At 37.8% G+C, this 17,405-nt stretch overlaps 1 protein-coding gene across 2 annotated transcripts in view; it reads right to left on the reverse strand.

Moving 5' to 3' along the window:
* Window positions 1-17,405, reverse strand: part of adamts9 (ADAM metallopeptidase with thrombospondin type 1 motif, 9) — a 248,365-nt gene that overhangs the window by 157,813 nt on the left and 73,147 nt on the right. For both annotated transcript variants that reach the window (XM_073072325.1, XM_073072324.1), the window contains exons 16-18: window positions 14,840-14,935; window positions 285-451; window positions 48-177 (exon numbers count right to left, since the gene is read on the reverse strand). In XM_073072325.1, the coding sequence (XP_072928426.1) occupies window positions 48-177; window positions 285-451; window positions 14,840-14,935 (393 nt within the window). The remainder of the gene's footprint in view (window positions 1-47; window positions 178-284; window positions 452-14,839; window positions 14,936-17,405) is intronic.

A 17,405-nucleotide genomic window follows, 5' to 3' on the forward strand; every position in this document is an offset into this window, starting at 1 on the left:
TTGAGTTGCTTTACAGATATTTTGGAGAGAATTATGGAGCATCTTACCTTGGCAAAGTCTGTTGCAATCCTGCCAAGGACCAAACTGATCCCAAAAATAACGTTGCGCCTTATCTTCAATCGGAATGTTGAATGAATATCGCACATCGGGGTTGTACAGATTTCCCACGGACAAAACCTTACATGAAAAGTGCAACATTAAAAAAACTAATCAACTTTTGTGGAAGGAAATCTACAACAGGAAATAATATTTTGCGCACAGCTTAGACATGTATATTAAGTTACCTGAATTATTAGCTCTTCTTCAATCCGATCGGTACAGTTGATTCTTTCCACTCCATTATCTGACCCACTATATTCAATTACAGCTCCTCTGACTTTAATTTCCCTTTTAAACATGCTCACCACAAAATCTCCATTTAAAAGGAATTCTCCCCGACTGTTAGCCAAAGCTGAGAAAAGAAAAAGAAAATTTAGCTATAAAAGGCAAAAAAAGTTCCCTAATTATTTCCAGCATGTGTTATGTAAACATATTCAGAATGTGATGTTAATAGTTTCAGTTTTGAGATATAATTAAATGTTATCTTCTCCACCATTCCTCAGTTAGATACTTTACCTGATCAAAAATGGGGAACAAAGAGTTAACAATGCCTGTGGGATTTGAAAGCTTTTTGCCTGAATGCCTTGAAAGCATAATAGCCTGTGAACCAGTAACTTATTGCACAACTTCACACTTAAGTGATTATTTACACTATTTCCTGAGTTGGTTTTTTCATTATTTCATTTCCACTTCTTTCATCTGGACCCTATCAATCAACTGACATTTTTAAAAGCAGAGAATAATGTATAAAATAGACTGATTATTTATTATTTGCTTAGACAGTGAAAATTGGAAAATTCTGAACAAGAAGCTACTTTATCTGAATGTAGCATTTTGAACTGCAGCTCAAAACTAAATTACTACATCAGTAAGCAATTACTCAGATGCAGTCAAGTGTTTTTACGCATTATAATCGAAGTACAGTTGTTTAACTCTATATTACCAATCAAGCCTATGCAATATGCAGGGCAGAAAGCAGAGGTTCACCTCAGGAAAACATGATCTGTCACATTCCTTTGAGAAGCACAATAAGTCTTTTATAACCAAGAGCATAAAATGAATAGACAGTTTACTCAGCTCAATAAATATTGTGCAAGATAAACATGACTTTTATCCCTTTAAGTGGTCGTATCAAGTTTACTTTTTTAAAGTTATTTCTCAGAATGTGAGCTTTCCTGGCCCATGCTCACACAACGTTATGCATCACATATACACGCTCAACATACCGTGGACAAAGAAGCCAACACCATCCAGCCATTGGCATAAATCATATACTCCACCATTGCTAAAGTGAAGAAATCAAAAGGCTCTGTTCAGATCCCTTTACTCTGTAATTGAGAATTCTTAGGCATTTAAGCCAGATTTAGCAATTGGCAGTGAAGCATTTGATGTCTGAAACAAAAGAGTGAGTGCTGTTATCAGTCACATCAAGGGAGTGAGGGAACAGGAACACTGTAGTATGAAAGAAAATGTGAGAACTGGAAGTCCAGTATGTGAAAGAGAGTGTGGGAAATGGAGTCCCAGTGTGTGGGAATATGGGAACCAGAGCGACCCAGGGTGTAAAAAAGAGGGCGAGAAATGAGGACCTGGTGCATGAAAAGGAGTGTGGGATTATGGACTCCAGTGTGTGAAAGAGCACACAAGACTTTACATCCAGTTAGCAGACTACTGGTTTTTCCAACTTGTTGGGTAGGGGATTTTGGAAGCTTTTCTGTACTTTGGTCAGGTATTGGAAGATATTCTATGAAGAATACAGGACAAGAGCACCAGGCCCATGGTGATTTCTACCCAAAGAGACTTTCCAGTCTTTATCTGCACTCATTCTCAATGGGTGTCAGTAACCACCCACAATGTGCAATCAAGAAGCTGCGATTGATTTCAGCAACTCAGAGCATACCTGGCAAACAAATCAGAATCATGTTGTATCACTATAATGTTTTTGCAGAGGAAGCAGATGAAACATATATTAATGTACTCAAACCATGCAGCCATCAATGATGCAACCATGCTCAAACTAACGAAGAACTCAAGCTCATTTCCTGTTTGAGTATTGTACAATGTCACATCCACCACAGGATTTCGCCAACTTTGAAAGCATTTGAGTCAATGGAGGGGCATTCATTCATGGAGGGATAGCAGCTGAAAAACATGAGGTCCTCATTGGGAAGAAGCAAAGTAATGAGAAAAGGTCCAATAACACCCAGTAAGAATAATGCACGAATGTGCGATAGTGCAATTTACATAATTAATGAAAGAAAACATTGGAGGAAAATATGAAAATATTTAAAAATATGAACAATAAATTAATATGAATAATTCAACCCAAATGATTATATGGAAAAATGCACCAGAATAAGTGATGAAGAATTTATTCCAGAGTTGGACACGGAATACAACTACTGCAGAGGAATTACAAGTCAAAGTGAGCTGAATTGGGAATCCACATATTCTTCAGAACAAGAAATAACTAATATGCCACAAACCCAAACAGGGTTAAGAAGGCAGAATACTTAAGACGCCAGTCAATGGAATGAACCAATAATTATTATACATTTGCCCAAAACAGATGTTCTCAATTTAATCTCCTTAGTTGCTGTCTAATACTCTCATAATTTGCTCTGCTCCAGTTTAAGGTTCCTGGCAATGTCCCCACTTACTCTACCCATTAGCTATCTTAAAGCTTATGAAGTTGTAGTCAGTCACTACATAACTGTTCTCCCATTGAAAGACCAGTCACATAGCCAAGCTCATTTCCCAATACAGTATTACATCTAGTATTTCACCTTCTCTGTTAGGTATCAACATACTGATTTAAGAAACCAGGTGGATGCTCCTAACAAATCCTGCCCTGAAACTTCTTGCAATGAGTAAGTCTTGTTTGCATTATACACCGGAGTGCTCTTTGCAGTTACCTGATGAGGTAACCGTAGTCTTTGGCCAGGAGCAGATGTCAGGTGGTGCCCAACCTTCATAGAGTGTTTCAACCCTTAACCACTACACTCTTCGGTTGATGGTCAGCAGTTGTGGCCAAGTCACTGCCCATCTGCTCCTGACTTACAACTCAACTCCTCTTGCTTGCTCCGTATCTAGCAGAGGCTCTTTTGAGGGGAACAGCCACAAGAGTACCCTGCACTGGCCGCCTATTCCCTTTCTCTCCTGACTGTCATCCAGCTACATGCCTCCAGCAACTTAAGGGTGATTGTTTCCCTGTAGCTCCCATCTATCATTTCTTCATTCTTCCATATGAGCTGAAGGTCATCGAGCTGCAGCTCCAGAAACAGCTGCAACTTAGTGCAGCTCATGCAGATGTTATTATTGAGGAGACTGTCGATCCTTCAGATTTCCCACATCTCATTCAAACAACATACCACCAACTTTGGACCCATTGTTACATACCTAGGATGCCTAAGACTTTAGCGCAGTACTGCAGTAATCTTATGTATTGCACTATACTGCTGCCGCAAAAAGAAACAAATTTAATGACCTATGTGAGTGATGATAAACCTGATTCTGATATGGGTCTCTGTTGTGGACTGAGAGTGGGAAAGGGGAAAGAAGAGGGGAATCATGGTTACAAAAGGGGAAGGGAGAGGGGAAGCAGCGGGAAGCACTAGTGAAACATTCTGTAATGATCAATAAACCTATTGTTTAGAATCGAATTAACTTGCCTGGTGTCTCAGGGCTGGGTGTGTCTATACCCAAACCACGCCCCATTCCTGGCACTCCATGTCTGCCACCTGGCTCACCACACCCCTCCTGTGGCATTCCACTCTCATCAATGGCAATATCCTTTGCTCTCGCTGGATTTACAAACTCCCTCTCCGTCCATGTTGACAAATACAGTATTAGGCACCCTAGATGTATATATGAGTCCAAGACATTTGCACAGTACTGTACTTGGAGCATCTGCCTATTCTTGCCTGAATCTGTTAAGCTGAAGCCTGAACACTCTTAACACTGGACCACTCCACAGCGGGATTCACTTCACTCACCCTAACACTAAACCGATTCCACAACCTATGGGCTCACTTTTAAGCACTCTAGAACCGGCATTTTTGATGTTTATTGCTGATTTATTTTTATTACTTTTTTTCCTTTTCTTTTTGTATTTGCACAGATTGTTGTCTTTTGAACATTGGTTGCTTGTCTCTCTCTGTCGAGTGTGGTGTTTCATCGATACTATTCAGTTTCTTCCTATTTAATATGAATGCCCTCAAGAAAATGAATCTCAGGGTAGTATATGGTAACATATACAGTATGTTCTTGGATAATAAATTTACTTTGAACTGTTGTTTTTACACCATTCCCTAATCTGCCTGCATATCTGCTCCTCAACGTCCAGATGGCTATAATCTCATCAGAGTGATAGAACTTTTCTCAGTTTTGAATTCTACCCATAAAGCCTCAGTAGCTGAGCCCTCCATTTTATCCCCTCTGTGCAGCTGTGATATTGACATCGATTAACAGTGTAACTAACCTCACCCCACTACTCTAATTTTTCTGAAATATCAAACCCCAGAATATCAAGCAACCAATCCTGTCCCTCTCTCAACCAAATCTTTGTAATTGTGATGTGAAGATGCAATCAATGGTAGGGTAACAAATATAAGTTTATGTTGTAGATAGTCTTTATTAAAGATTTATCACATCTTCTGATGCTCCTGGTTTCTCGAATATATCTCATGCAATACTCAATAGCCATGCAAAAGTTATATAAAGTTATATAGACAACCTCTCTCTGCACTATATAGTTATTTTATATCACTTTTTAAAATAGATTGCAACAGCATTATAATATATTTAAATATTTCAAAATGTATATCTATCTGGCTTGCAAGTTTGAGTATTCAATTATCAATAAATAGATTCAAAATTACTTAAATTATAAATTTGCACAAAGCTCTGATTGACGTTAGGTCATGCATTCTCAGACATTGCTGAAGAATTCCAGTTCATTTCCATTTGTTTTCAACAGTTAAAACTGGAAATGTACTTGACATTTTGCAACAATTAAAATCTTTGCAATGTTTAGTGTCACCAGTGGAATCTATTTTTTTCACATCTTGCTGGAGATTCAACTAACTTTTCAATTTATAATGCACTGAATAATTCATTCTCAAATAAGTCAGGACTGTAAAATTACATAGGTCCCAAATGAGGCTTTTATAGACGTGTGTAACTAGGCCCCAATGAATGAGCAGCAATGAAACCAGAAGATGAATTTATATATTGTATAGGTAGCTGAAAATTGGTCAAATAACTCTGAGAAACTCCCAGCCTTAGGGTTAACTACTTATAGGTTCAACAAGGTTTTGCTTTTCCTTTGGTGAAAAACCAGCTGTATGTTTTTGTTGGCAATATGGGACTTGTAATCCAATGTGATATTAGGCCCAAGGAAGGCACAGTGAGTGTTTTTTTTTATGTATTTTCCACTAATGGACAAAATGAATTTGTGGATGTCTGTAAAAATACATTGGAACCCATTTGTTATGTGGGGATGGCACGTACAGATGTGTACCACATTCTCTACTATCAGGCAGCATTTCCATATATTTCTGCTGCCTTTCAATGGTGTTAGTTATGAAGCATTCTAGTCCTGCCATCTAGCTGTACTGACTGTCTGCCTGGAGGAACACAAACAGGTATATGCTTGGCATGATTGGAATTCCAGGGTGGGTTTATCCCTACTTACATTGCTACAGCCAAGCTAAGAAATCTCTTGCAAGCTTGCTTTGTGATCTTGAAAATAGGGAACAAGTACCTGAGCTCCTTTGTCAAAAAAAGATAATTTTCTGATGAAAAGTTTCAAAACAGTAATATTCAATAGCTTGGGATGTATATCTAGTATTTGTCCCAAATATATGAGAACTGTATAATTCGTACAAATGTGACATATATTTCCTCTAGTATCACCTCCTCATACTTACCCCTGAACCTAGACCCCACTAAGAAGCATCAGTCCTCTGACTCCCACACAATCTATGACCTTATCACCTCCAGCTCACTCTCACCTTGAGTAGTAACAATGGGTGCATCTGTGATAGATAAAGAGCAGTTCCTTGAACATAAACCTCTTACTCCCATTCTTCCATTACCCTTGTGTTATGGTCAATAGTTATAATGCTGCAGTATGCTCCCTAGGCTTATAACAACTTGAAGTCATCCTTCAAAACTACTAAAGTATCACAAAAAAAAAATTAGTACCACCTCCCAGATAGGGAATAAACATAAAATAAGTATGAAAGTAGATAAGCAATTATAAAGGAAATTATGAAGGTTGGTATATTTAGAAATGATAAATTTTGTTAATTCAGATGGAGATGATATTGGTAAATTTAACTTCTGTTGTGGATTTAAGAATTTGTTTGTTCTTCTATATCTGTCATTTGGTCTGCTTAATGAAATAAATGCAAAAATGAACTAAGCTTAGACTGATGGAGTCAATGGGTTAGTATCAGCAAAGTTGGTAGTAATAATTGTGGGACTGTTATTGTTTGAGGATGGACTGTATAGAAGAGTGAATACACCGAAGTTCAGGTCAATAGTAGCTACTGTCTGGGAGCTCTATTAATTGGGCATGGTGAAGTTTATGCCTCATTCACTCCTTCTGGGCTTAGTAAAGCTCCTCCTTATCAACCAATAGCTAAGCTGCAGACTGACTGTCCAGTAGCTATTAAGGTGTCATACAAGTCTGGCGCTTGATGAATGTGGAAACTGGGCATGGATCTGCATGGTGTGCTTCTTGTAGATGCAAACCAGGGTACACATTAAAAGTGTGGAATCCTTTCAACTGACGAAGCTGCTGGCCTGGTATGGGGAAGTGCAGACCAGTGTTAATGCACCCACAGGGATGCCTGACACACAGGCAGAGCCAACTACTATCCTATTTTGCATCATGTTTCTAAGAAAAAAAAGTAGCTTTCCCTCTAGATCATAAACACAAGAGATTCTACAGGTGCTGGAAATTTCGAGCAGCACACACAAAATGATGGAGGAACTTAGTAAATCAGGAAGCAGTTATGGAGGGAGTGAATAGACAGCATTTTGGGCCAAGGCCCTCATATGGTCCTCTTGCATTTTGTGTGTGTTTTCCTTCAGATGTAGTCTTAAGAGACCTCACTGAAACTGCAGTGGATATCAAAGTATGATATGTTACCAATGTTACCATCTGCTACCTGAAAATAACTTATAAAGATTAAGGGACCCATAGCTTCGATAACCACTAGTTGTCTTAGTGCTTGATTCATTTTGTCACAATACTAAATGGTGCAATGTGATTATAACCTTATTAATGATAATAAGACCATAAGACCATAAGATATAGGAGGAGAATTAGGTCATTTGGCCTATTGAGTCTGCTCCACCATTTCTTCATGGCTGATCCAATTTTCCTCTCCTGCCCCAATCTCCCGCCTTCTCCCCATATCCCTTCGTGCCCTGACTAATCAAGAATCTATCATCCTCTGCCTTAAGTAACAATAAAGACTTTTGGCCTCCACAGCTGCCTGTGGCTAAGAATTCCACAGATTCATCACTCTCTGGTGAAAGAAATTCCTCTTCATCTCTGTTCTAAAAGGATGTCCCTCTATTCTGAGGTACGTCCTCTGGTCTTAGACTCTCCCACCATAAAAAACAACCTCTCCACATCCACTCTCTCAAGACTTTCCACTATTTTATAAATTTCAATGAGGTTGCTCCTCATTCTTTTGAATTTTAGTGAATACAGGCCCAGAGCCATCAAACAGTCTTCATAAGACAAGCCATTCAATCCTGGAATCAGTTTCGTCAACATCTTTTTAACTCTTTCCAGTTTCCGCACATCCTTTCTAAGATAAGGGGTCCAAAACTGCTCACAGCACTCCAAGTGAGGCCTCACCAGGGTTTTATAAAGTTTCAACATTACATCTTTTCTTTTATATTTCGTCGTCTTGAAATAATTCCCATATCTATTGATATGCTCCCCGAATGTAGCATATAGCATAGCAACCCAAGCTTCTTGCTCTTCATTGTCTTGACCCCTCATGATCTGCACTTCATTATTTTCTCTGCTGTTCACCTGCTCCTCACGCATCAAAGGCAGCCTCACCAGGAAACCAGATGCTTTTCAGAAACACACGGGAAGACAGCCACAAATAATACAACAGTATCAAAATGAAGTGAGCTCAGTCAAACAACACCGTGAACAGCAACCAGAAATTGACCAATAGCCTCAAAGGACAAAGAGTGACTCGTTTTCCAGTCACCACGCTAGAGGACGTCAGCAGATGCTAGAAATCCAAGCAACATACATAAAATGCTGGAGGAACTCAGGCAGCATCTATGAACAAAGAGTACAGTCGACGTTTTGGGCCAAGACCATTCAGCAGGACTGGAGAGAAAAGGATGAGGAGTAGAGTTCCAAGGTGGGGGGAGGGGAGGGTGAAACACAAAGGTGATAGGTGGAACCAGGAGGTGGAGTGCTGAAGTAAAGAGCTGGGGAGATGATTGATGAAAGAGATACAAGGCTGGAGAAGGGGGAGTCTGATAGGAGAGGACAGAAGACCATGGAAGAAAGGAGAGGAGGGAGGAGCATCAGATGGAGGCGATGGGCAGGTAAGAAGATAAGGTGAGAGAGGGAATGTGGGGATGGATAATGGTGAGGGGGGGGGGGCAGTACCAGAAGTTTAAGAAATCGATATTCATGCCATCAGGCTGGAGGCTACCCAGATTGTTCCTCCAACCTGAGTATGAGTTGGCTCCATCGCGACAGTAGAGGCGGCCATGGATAGACACTTCGGAACAGGAATAGGTAATGGAATTAAAATGGGTGGCCACCCATAGGCCTTCTTCAACCCTGCATCTCTTTCACCAATCAACTTCCCAGTTCTTTACCACCCCTCCCCCTCCAGGTTTCACCCATCACCTGGTGTTTCTCTCTCCCCTCCTCCCACTTTTTAAATCTACTTCTCAACTTTCTTCTCCAGTCCTGCCGAAGGGTCTTGGCCCAAAATGTTGACTGTACCCTTTTCCATGCCGTATGGACTTGTTGGGTCATGTCGTAAAGGAAGGGAGGGAGGGAGGGAGGGAGGGAGAAATAAATTCCATGCCATGCTGGCCTGATGTTCCTCTGGCATTTTCTGTGTGTTACTCATCTTTCAGTAATGGATTACCCCTTTAAATTGCACTGAAGTAATCGCTTATAATAATTTTTATTAACTTTATAACTTTGACAGCCCTGTCATCACAAAACAACAAACTTCATGTTATATATATCAATGATAATAAATCTGATTCTGATCACTCCTGGTAGTAAGCAAGAAGTGATCTTCTAGTTGAGTCAAGTGTTGGATTACAATGGCCAAACAATAATCCTAATCTTAATTCCTTAGATGTTGATTTAACTAGATCTGTTATGCACCCTGGATGGCAATGGTACAGTCTCAAGCAAAGTGAACTGTACAAACAAGTCCAACATATAATAATTGTGCCCTTCCTACTGCCAGATTTAATCCTTTTGTGTCTATTTAGAAGCAGAGAAACTGGTAAGGTATGATCACATTTATAGGACTTCATGTCTAATTCACAGAGGAGAAACAATTCCAACCAAATTGCATATGATTTCTGTCCATCAAAAATTTCAAAAGCTGAACCGAACTTTGAAGACAGCATACCATAGAAACAGAAGCTTATTTAGGAATTCATCATAATAGTGAAAGTTGTCCAAACCTTTATTTAGTTTTATTTTCTGTAGCACACTAGACTTTTAGCTTTACAATATGGAGAAAATTTATTCCTCACTTTGACTGATAAGACAGAGTCTGTCTGATAGGCTAGAAAATCCACTCTTTCATATTAGCTTGATTGGATGGGTGACTGTATTGTAAGAAGAGTTCAAATCAACTCTGACTGTTCTTCTAAATTTCCCCCTCAGCATCATAGTGCTGATTTGATTCGCAAAAAGACTTATTACCTCTTAATTTTATTGCCTCAATGAATGAATCTATTTAATTATTTTTCAGCTTTCATTTCAGTCATATATATCATCACAGGATCAAGTCCAAATGAAAAGAAAGTGCAAATAACTCATATCACATTTCTTGTTCCTCAAGCCAGCCATGCTGTCAGCACTGTGCTCAGCTTCCTCTTATTCCAAAATGATTCATGGCTACATGTAAATTAACCATATCAATGTCATAAATATTTTGATCAATGCATGGACAAAGCATTATTCACAAAAGGAAATTAATATCTTGTCACTAGCCAACAGGGAAGTACAATGTACTTTCACTAGACAATCTGGAGCCTCTATTTGTCATCATATCAGATGCATATAAATAAAAACATTTTACTTCATTTTTTAATGCATAGAGATTGACCTGCACAACATTTCCAAGGATATTTACATCTCTGGAAAGAAGTGCACCTGGCCTTAGCACCTTTGAAAATTACATTTCATACATGTTCAGTATTGAAAAATAACTGTTTCAGGATCTGAATTAATAAATAGCCATAGTATATTTTTCATTTAATATTACATGTGGGAGTAGCATCTTGCTTGGAAATTGCACAACAAATATTCCACAGAGGCTCTTGACATTTCAACACTAGGAAAGGATTGATGTTGTGACACTAACATAATGAATTCTTAATAAACTTGCCAAAAAACAAAAAGGGCACCTCTGTTCTATTGCTATTGCAATTTTACTACCTTGGTAAGTCTTAAGGGTGGCCCAACAACCTCTCGAACTGAATATTAAGTTTGATAAGGTTTTAAATTCCCTTTAAGATTTTTAATTGCTATTGTTGGATATTCTCAGAAGTCGGAATTTAAATATTTCAGTGCTTGATGTTATCTCTTTGATGTTTTTGTCTCCTAAAAACATCATAACTTCAGTTCTCCTTTTTTGAATTGTCACCGAGTTTACTCTTCTAACTGAGACTTCTAATGTCTCAGTGATAAATTGAAAATCTGGATTTGTTAAGGGGATGTCTGGTTGCACGCTTTGTTAACACAGGTTCCAAATCGGCCTAAGAGGCTTTTAGGCTGATAGAAGTTTCTAATTACTCCTTGTTCCAGTGATCACAAAGCATGGATAAGTATGTAATGAGCAGCCTTTCGTTTACGTTAACAACAAAACCCAGGGTATTACCACAGTCTAGTTATCCAGCCAAATTGGCTTTAACAGTGACTATTCTACATACTTCAGCAAGAATAAAATTAAAGGTTTGTGCACCTAAAACCAGGCAGACTAAGCAAAAATGACATATATGAGCACAGATGGCCTTAACAGTTTTCTCACTTGTGGGTTCTGTTCCCTCTTAGATGCCTCTCTAGTGGAAAAGGTTGCCCAGAGACCCAGTGAAGAAATATACAGATGCAAGTATCTGGTCTGTAACTGTCAAATTTTATATTAATCTCAAATTCCCACTTCTGGTTTAGAAAAGTTACATGGAGAAAGAAAAATCAAAATTGATTGTGAGATTCAGGATGGAAGTCAGGATGCCTGTTCCATTTAAGTAACATTACACAAGAAAAGCTGAGTGACAAGTAAAAAAAAACTGATTTGAATCAAAAACAAGAACAATGAAAAGACCATCTTGCAGGAAATTGACATTTTCCTTCACAAATTTCTACCTCATCTAATACCATAGTCATGAATTATCACTGAATGGAATTTGGGGGATAAGGGTCAAATTTAGTATTTCTATGTCATCTTGTATATGGACTTTAAACTCAAAATCTGTATTTCGGAAGACACAGAAATACAAAAACTGAGCTTTTTTTTGGATTTTTAAATAGCAAACAATGTATTTAGTAAACTACTGTATACATGGCCAAAAGGCCACAGCTTCAATGTTACAAATTCGCAAATTTTGTTTTACATACAGTTGTAGTTAAATCTTTTCAAGTGACAATTGCAATTGCCTCATTAAGTGGGCTACAGCACATCACTGCTAATGTTGTTACTTGCACAAATTCCAATTTCATTCCTTAAAGTCACATGGATGCCTTCACATAATCCCTTTACATTTAATTGGTTTATTTGCAGAGAAGCAGCTGTAATTCAACCAGCCATGGTTAAATTCATGTCTAAAATACCCAAGCACACAGGGGTATTTGTTGCCCTGTCTGAAGATTTTAATTCACTTCCCATTCATGACCTAGAATGTTCTGAAATGAGGCCTAAAATTATAATCTTCATTGCATTTAATGTATCTTAAATTGATCCACTGGAGATTTTAGATTATCTCCAATTTGTGCAGAACAAAGGAGGCCACCTTTTGAAAAGGATTTCAGAAGCAAAAGGCAAGTTGAGCTGAAGCAGTGGCCAAATACAGATTGTTGAACAGATATTGGTGATGGCATAAATATAGTCTATCTAATTTTCATCTATTTTTCCCTGGGTTATACTAAGCATCAAACTCAACAATAAAATGAGTTCTATTTCATAACTTTACTCTGATAATTAAAAGAACAAATTGCTTTAAAAGATGAAAATTCACTGATGGGATTGATTAGATCATTATTTTCACAGTTAGCTAACCAAGTTTCCATATAGTACAAATGCATTAAGGATATTAAGGCAAAGCATCAAAACTTTGTGACTGAAGTACAGAAAGCTATTCTGCTTTAGTTACAAATTTTTGCAGGTTAATTTGAAAAGGAAGCAAGTTTTTGTGGGGAGGATCCACAAGTAGGAAAAAGATCATGTTACCACATGATACTTAAAATGAGTCAAGTTAAGTTAGGAACAAGCAACTTTACATCCACATCAAAGTTAGCTGGTGGAGAATGACAAGGGCAATAAAAAGCAGTTGATGTGATACCCAACTGAATATCAGCAGGGGCTTATTTTTCATGGTCCTGAATTAACAGGCATTCATAGATAAATTTGAGAAATATTATCCTATTGGTTAGGTGGCAGGCATTAAACTGAGTAACAAGATGACTTTTAAGAACCAATGACATCCCAGAATGGTAGCAATGAAGACTTCCATTGTGTCTCATGCCTCTGTGGTTCTTGCCTCTACCCCAGCTGGATGATATTTATTATTGTTGCAGGATCTTTTAAATTAGGCAAAGATTGTGTTACCCAATCAATCCATGTTACAAACCATTCAACTTCATTATGCCAAGAAATTATTCAAATCTCAGTCTCTCATTTGAGAGTGTTGCAAGCCACTTTAGTTATTCCTAAGTTCACTTTTTATTTACGTAAAGAATTGATAATATTTTGCAAAAATAAAAGGGAAATAAAATATATATTATTAAGATGATCGGAAGATATTTACAGCTTGACAGGTTAGATATATGGATGATACTTTAATTTTCACATAAATTTAATACTATCTTTCTGCTTTGATATTCTGGTCATCTAGAGCTCTCTGTTCATACCTTTCATGGTCATAGCTTATACTGCAGCCTCTTATAGTCAATATATTAAAGTTCATTCAATGAGAAGGTAACTACTCCAGTACAATTCTGAAAGCAACTTCATGCAGTCAATGTGTAATATTCATTCCAGTTCTGCCAGTCTGTCACTGTGGTCTTTTATTATTTCAGCTCCTAGGAACTGGATTCAAATCTATGCTTAATTTAAGGACATTAAATTTAATTTCCTTGCCTGGTGGGGATTCTCATATTAAATCATTTGTTGCATAATTAATTTATAAATTAGCACTAATTTAGCAGTTTCACTCAGCAACAGACAAATAGCTACAGAAGAAAGTCAAAAGCTGTGCACTTTTCTGCAATCAGAGTCAGGGAACTCGAGATTTAATGCACTTTACGCTCACACCAGATCTGTTCCGGGATGGGATGACTTCAGGGACTATGTCTAAAAATGTCTGGAAAGATGATGCAGCCAGCAATCAGGATCTTTTTTCAGCAAAATGGAAAGAAAACACCCAGGATGCATGTAAAGGAATACCATGCTAATTTATATTGAAACCTCTATTTTCTATCTTAATGGATAGCTCACCACTGAGAAGGGTGGACATCGACAAATGATGGAGGATTCCTAGATCTTGGATGCAATATTCCAGGTAGGAAAATCAAGACACATTGGATAAGATCATGTTGCTCTCATTTTGGCAATTCCATCAGACAAACAGTGCAGCTGACCTTGATCCTGACTTCCACAGAAGCACACTGCCTCATGGAAGGCAGGTATGAGCTGGAGATCAAGTCCTCGAACTGAGGTCTAGGTGGAACCCAGTTAATGTTAAACTGAGAAGGGTAGATGAGTGCATTCACCAGTAAGGGCTGAAAAAGTGAATGCAGGTGGATTTTCTCTTTCTTTATTTTATTTAATCTTGATGTTTTTAATTGATGTCTGTGTAAATTAATTTTTAGAGTTTTTAATAATTATTTGGACCCATTTCAACTGTTTTTGAATGTCAGGAGCATTTGAAACAGTTAAAACACCTTAGACATTAGGAAGGACATCAAGTGATCACAGAAGCAAGGCAAGCAGTAAGTACAGGGACAGAGCACGATCTGACCCATACAATTCCAACAAGGTGACAGGCGACAGGCAAGAGGAGCTGAGCATTAGCAATTATACCATTCCTTGCCCCAAAAATTTGATGGAAAATCAGGAAGGTAGATAATGGATAATTGAAGTGTTTATTTCATTTATCACATCAAGGATTTTAGAATTCTGTAATGTTTGGAATTATTGGTATGAGCAGATAAGGTTATTGGACTTACTAGGAAGTATCAAAATATATGCATTTACTGTACTTTAAATAAACTTACCAAGATAGTTGTCATCTTCGGGCTTCCCTGAATAGCTGTGCTGTCGCACATCAATATTTGTAGCACCAACTGGTATTCGTACAACCACGTTATATCCTAGGAAGCATGAAAAAAGGTTTTACCAAGTATATATTTTGATTACTTGGTAAAGTACTAAATTGTATTAAAGTGCCAATCTGAAAACTACTAGTCTTCATGTATTACAGAAATGTTGCAATCACTGATATTCTTTAAGAAACAGACATTGATTTTTCCGATCACAACAAATTGCTCTTTCTAAACACAAGATAATGTTAATTGCTGAATTTATATGTATTTCTATGTTCAGGAATTTTTCATGTAAGCATTTTATGAGCAGCACTAGATGAAGATGTGCAATATGGGAATTGTTTCATCCTTAAAATCAAAGCTGAAACATGAACAAATGGGGCCTTTGAAGGTATAATAGACTGCAGGAAAGAGTTATGAGATGGTGTAGAGATTTGTCTTATGACACAACGATTCAACACCTTGCACACAATAACTTGAATTACCATTTATTGTGTAATAACTACTTATTTCCTAAAAGGTTTTTGGTCAAGAATTAGCTGTCAGCTGGGAGCAGGCTATGTTCCATGAAGAAATATATAATTATATTGTGTGGATTCCTTTAAGTTGTCTAGTTAGTAAGGGGTTTGAATCCAAAAACTTCGGCCTTGCACAGGCTTCCTCACAAAATGGACAGAAAAATAAAAGAACTTGACTACTAGTAAAACCATGGTTCTAAGCAAAATAGCCAAATTATTTAAAATCAATATGAATTGGAACAGAAGTTCAGAAATGATTGCTACTTCAAGTAAAAAGATATTGCATTGCTGTATTCAGTGCACAGCATTCAATGGCCAAGCTCTGACTGTTTTAGTAATGACATTTAACTATCATCAATGTTTCCTGCATTGTTATTTCTCACAGGGTAGGATGACTATTGATGCTCTTTCAGCAAATATTAATGAAGCTCATCAATCAACATTTCATCAAATAAAACAATTTATACCAGTGATTTTCACTGCAGTCCATATGACCCCCATCCAGGGGGCCATGCCAGATATGGTAGGGACCACAAGTAAAAAAAACAAGAAACTGGGGGGCCACAGGAGTTTCTGAATGGGCCACAATAAGTTTACTGTTTTAATAAAATATGACTAAAATATATAAATAAGGATGAAATAAACATATGTAATTTAATTGGAACCCAGAATGAAATGAATTTGCATACAGTGCATTGCTAAAGTATTCAGCTCCCACAACTATTTTCACATTTTACTGTCTCATTTTCTAAATTTAAAATATATTGAAATAGGATTTTTGAGCTGTCTACAAAACATCATGCATCATGTCAAATCAAAAGAAAAATTCCAAAACCTGACAACAATTTACTAATAATTAGAAACCAAAATTATGAGACTGAAAAAGTATTCATCTCCTTCATAATTACTATGCTAATTTTCCTCAGGTGCAATACTGTATATTAACTTACCAACTCACCAAATTTGATGATATAGATAATTAGAGGATCACCTGTTTTCAATTAAGTCATAAGAATAAATACCCCCTCTCTCTGTAAAGTCCAACAGTAAGGCAGATTTTCAACAGACCAAACCAAAATGAAGACAAACGAGTTTTCAAGGCAAGTCAGGGAAATGATAATAGAGAAACACAAATCTGGAGAAGGAACCATCTCAAAGGCAATGAATATACCTCTGAGCTCCGTGCAGTCTATCATGAAAATGTGAAACAATATGAAACCACAACCACACTGCTTAGGTCAGGCTGGCCCTCTAAACTTAGTTGCTGGAGTGGAATGGCACTTGTAAGGCAGGCTACTGTGACATCAATAGTCAATCTGACAGAGCTGCAGAAGTCCATGGCTGCAACTGGAGATGAACTTCAAGGCTCCACAATCTCCAAGGCCTTGCACAAAAAGGGTATTTATGGAAGAGTGGCAATGAAGGAGCCCTGGCTAAAACAAAAAGAAGCATATCCTTGTCCTTCAAGACTTTGCAAAGCATCACTTAGATGATACTGTAAAGATGTGGAAGAAGGTCTTATGATCCATTGAGACTGCAGAGGAACATTTTGGCCTCAACATTAAGTGGTATGTGTTGCATAAATCTAATACTGCACGTTAGCCAGGTAACACCACCCCTACAGAAAAGTATGGTGGAGGAAGCATCATGCTATGAGACTGCTTTTCAGCAGCAGGGACTGGTAATCTTGTCAGGATTGATGGAAAGATGAATGCTGCTAAATACAGAGAAATCCTAGATAAAAACCCACTAGCCTCTGCCAGAAAGCTTAAACTGGGGAGGAAGTTCATCTTTCAGCAGGACAACAACCCAAAGCCAGTGCAATCATGGAGTGGCTTCAAATGAAGAAAACTGATGTCCTTGAGTGGCCCAAATCTTGACCTTAACCTGACTGAACATCTCTGGCAAGACCTTAAGATTAATATCCATTATCGCTCCCCAACTAACCTGGTACAGCTGGAGCAATTTAGCAAGGAGGAATGGGCAAATCTTGCTCCAAC

Source organism: Hemitrygon akajei, chromosome 19 (assembly GCF_048418815.1).
Source record: "Hemitrygon akajei chromosome 19, sHemAka1.3, whole genome shotgun sequence".
Taxonomy (NCBI): domain Eukaryota; kingdom Metazoa; phylum Chordata; class Chondrichthyes; order Myliobatiformes; family Dasyatidae; genus Hemitrygon; species Hemitrygon akajei.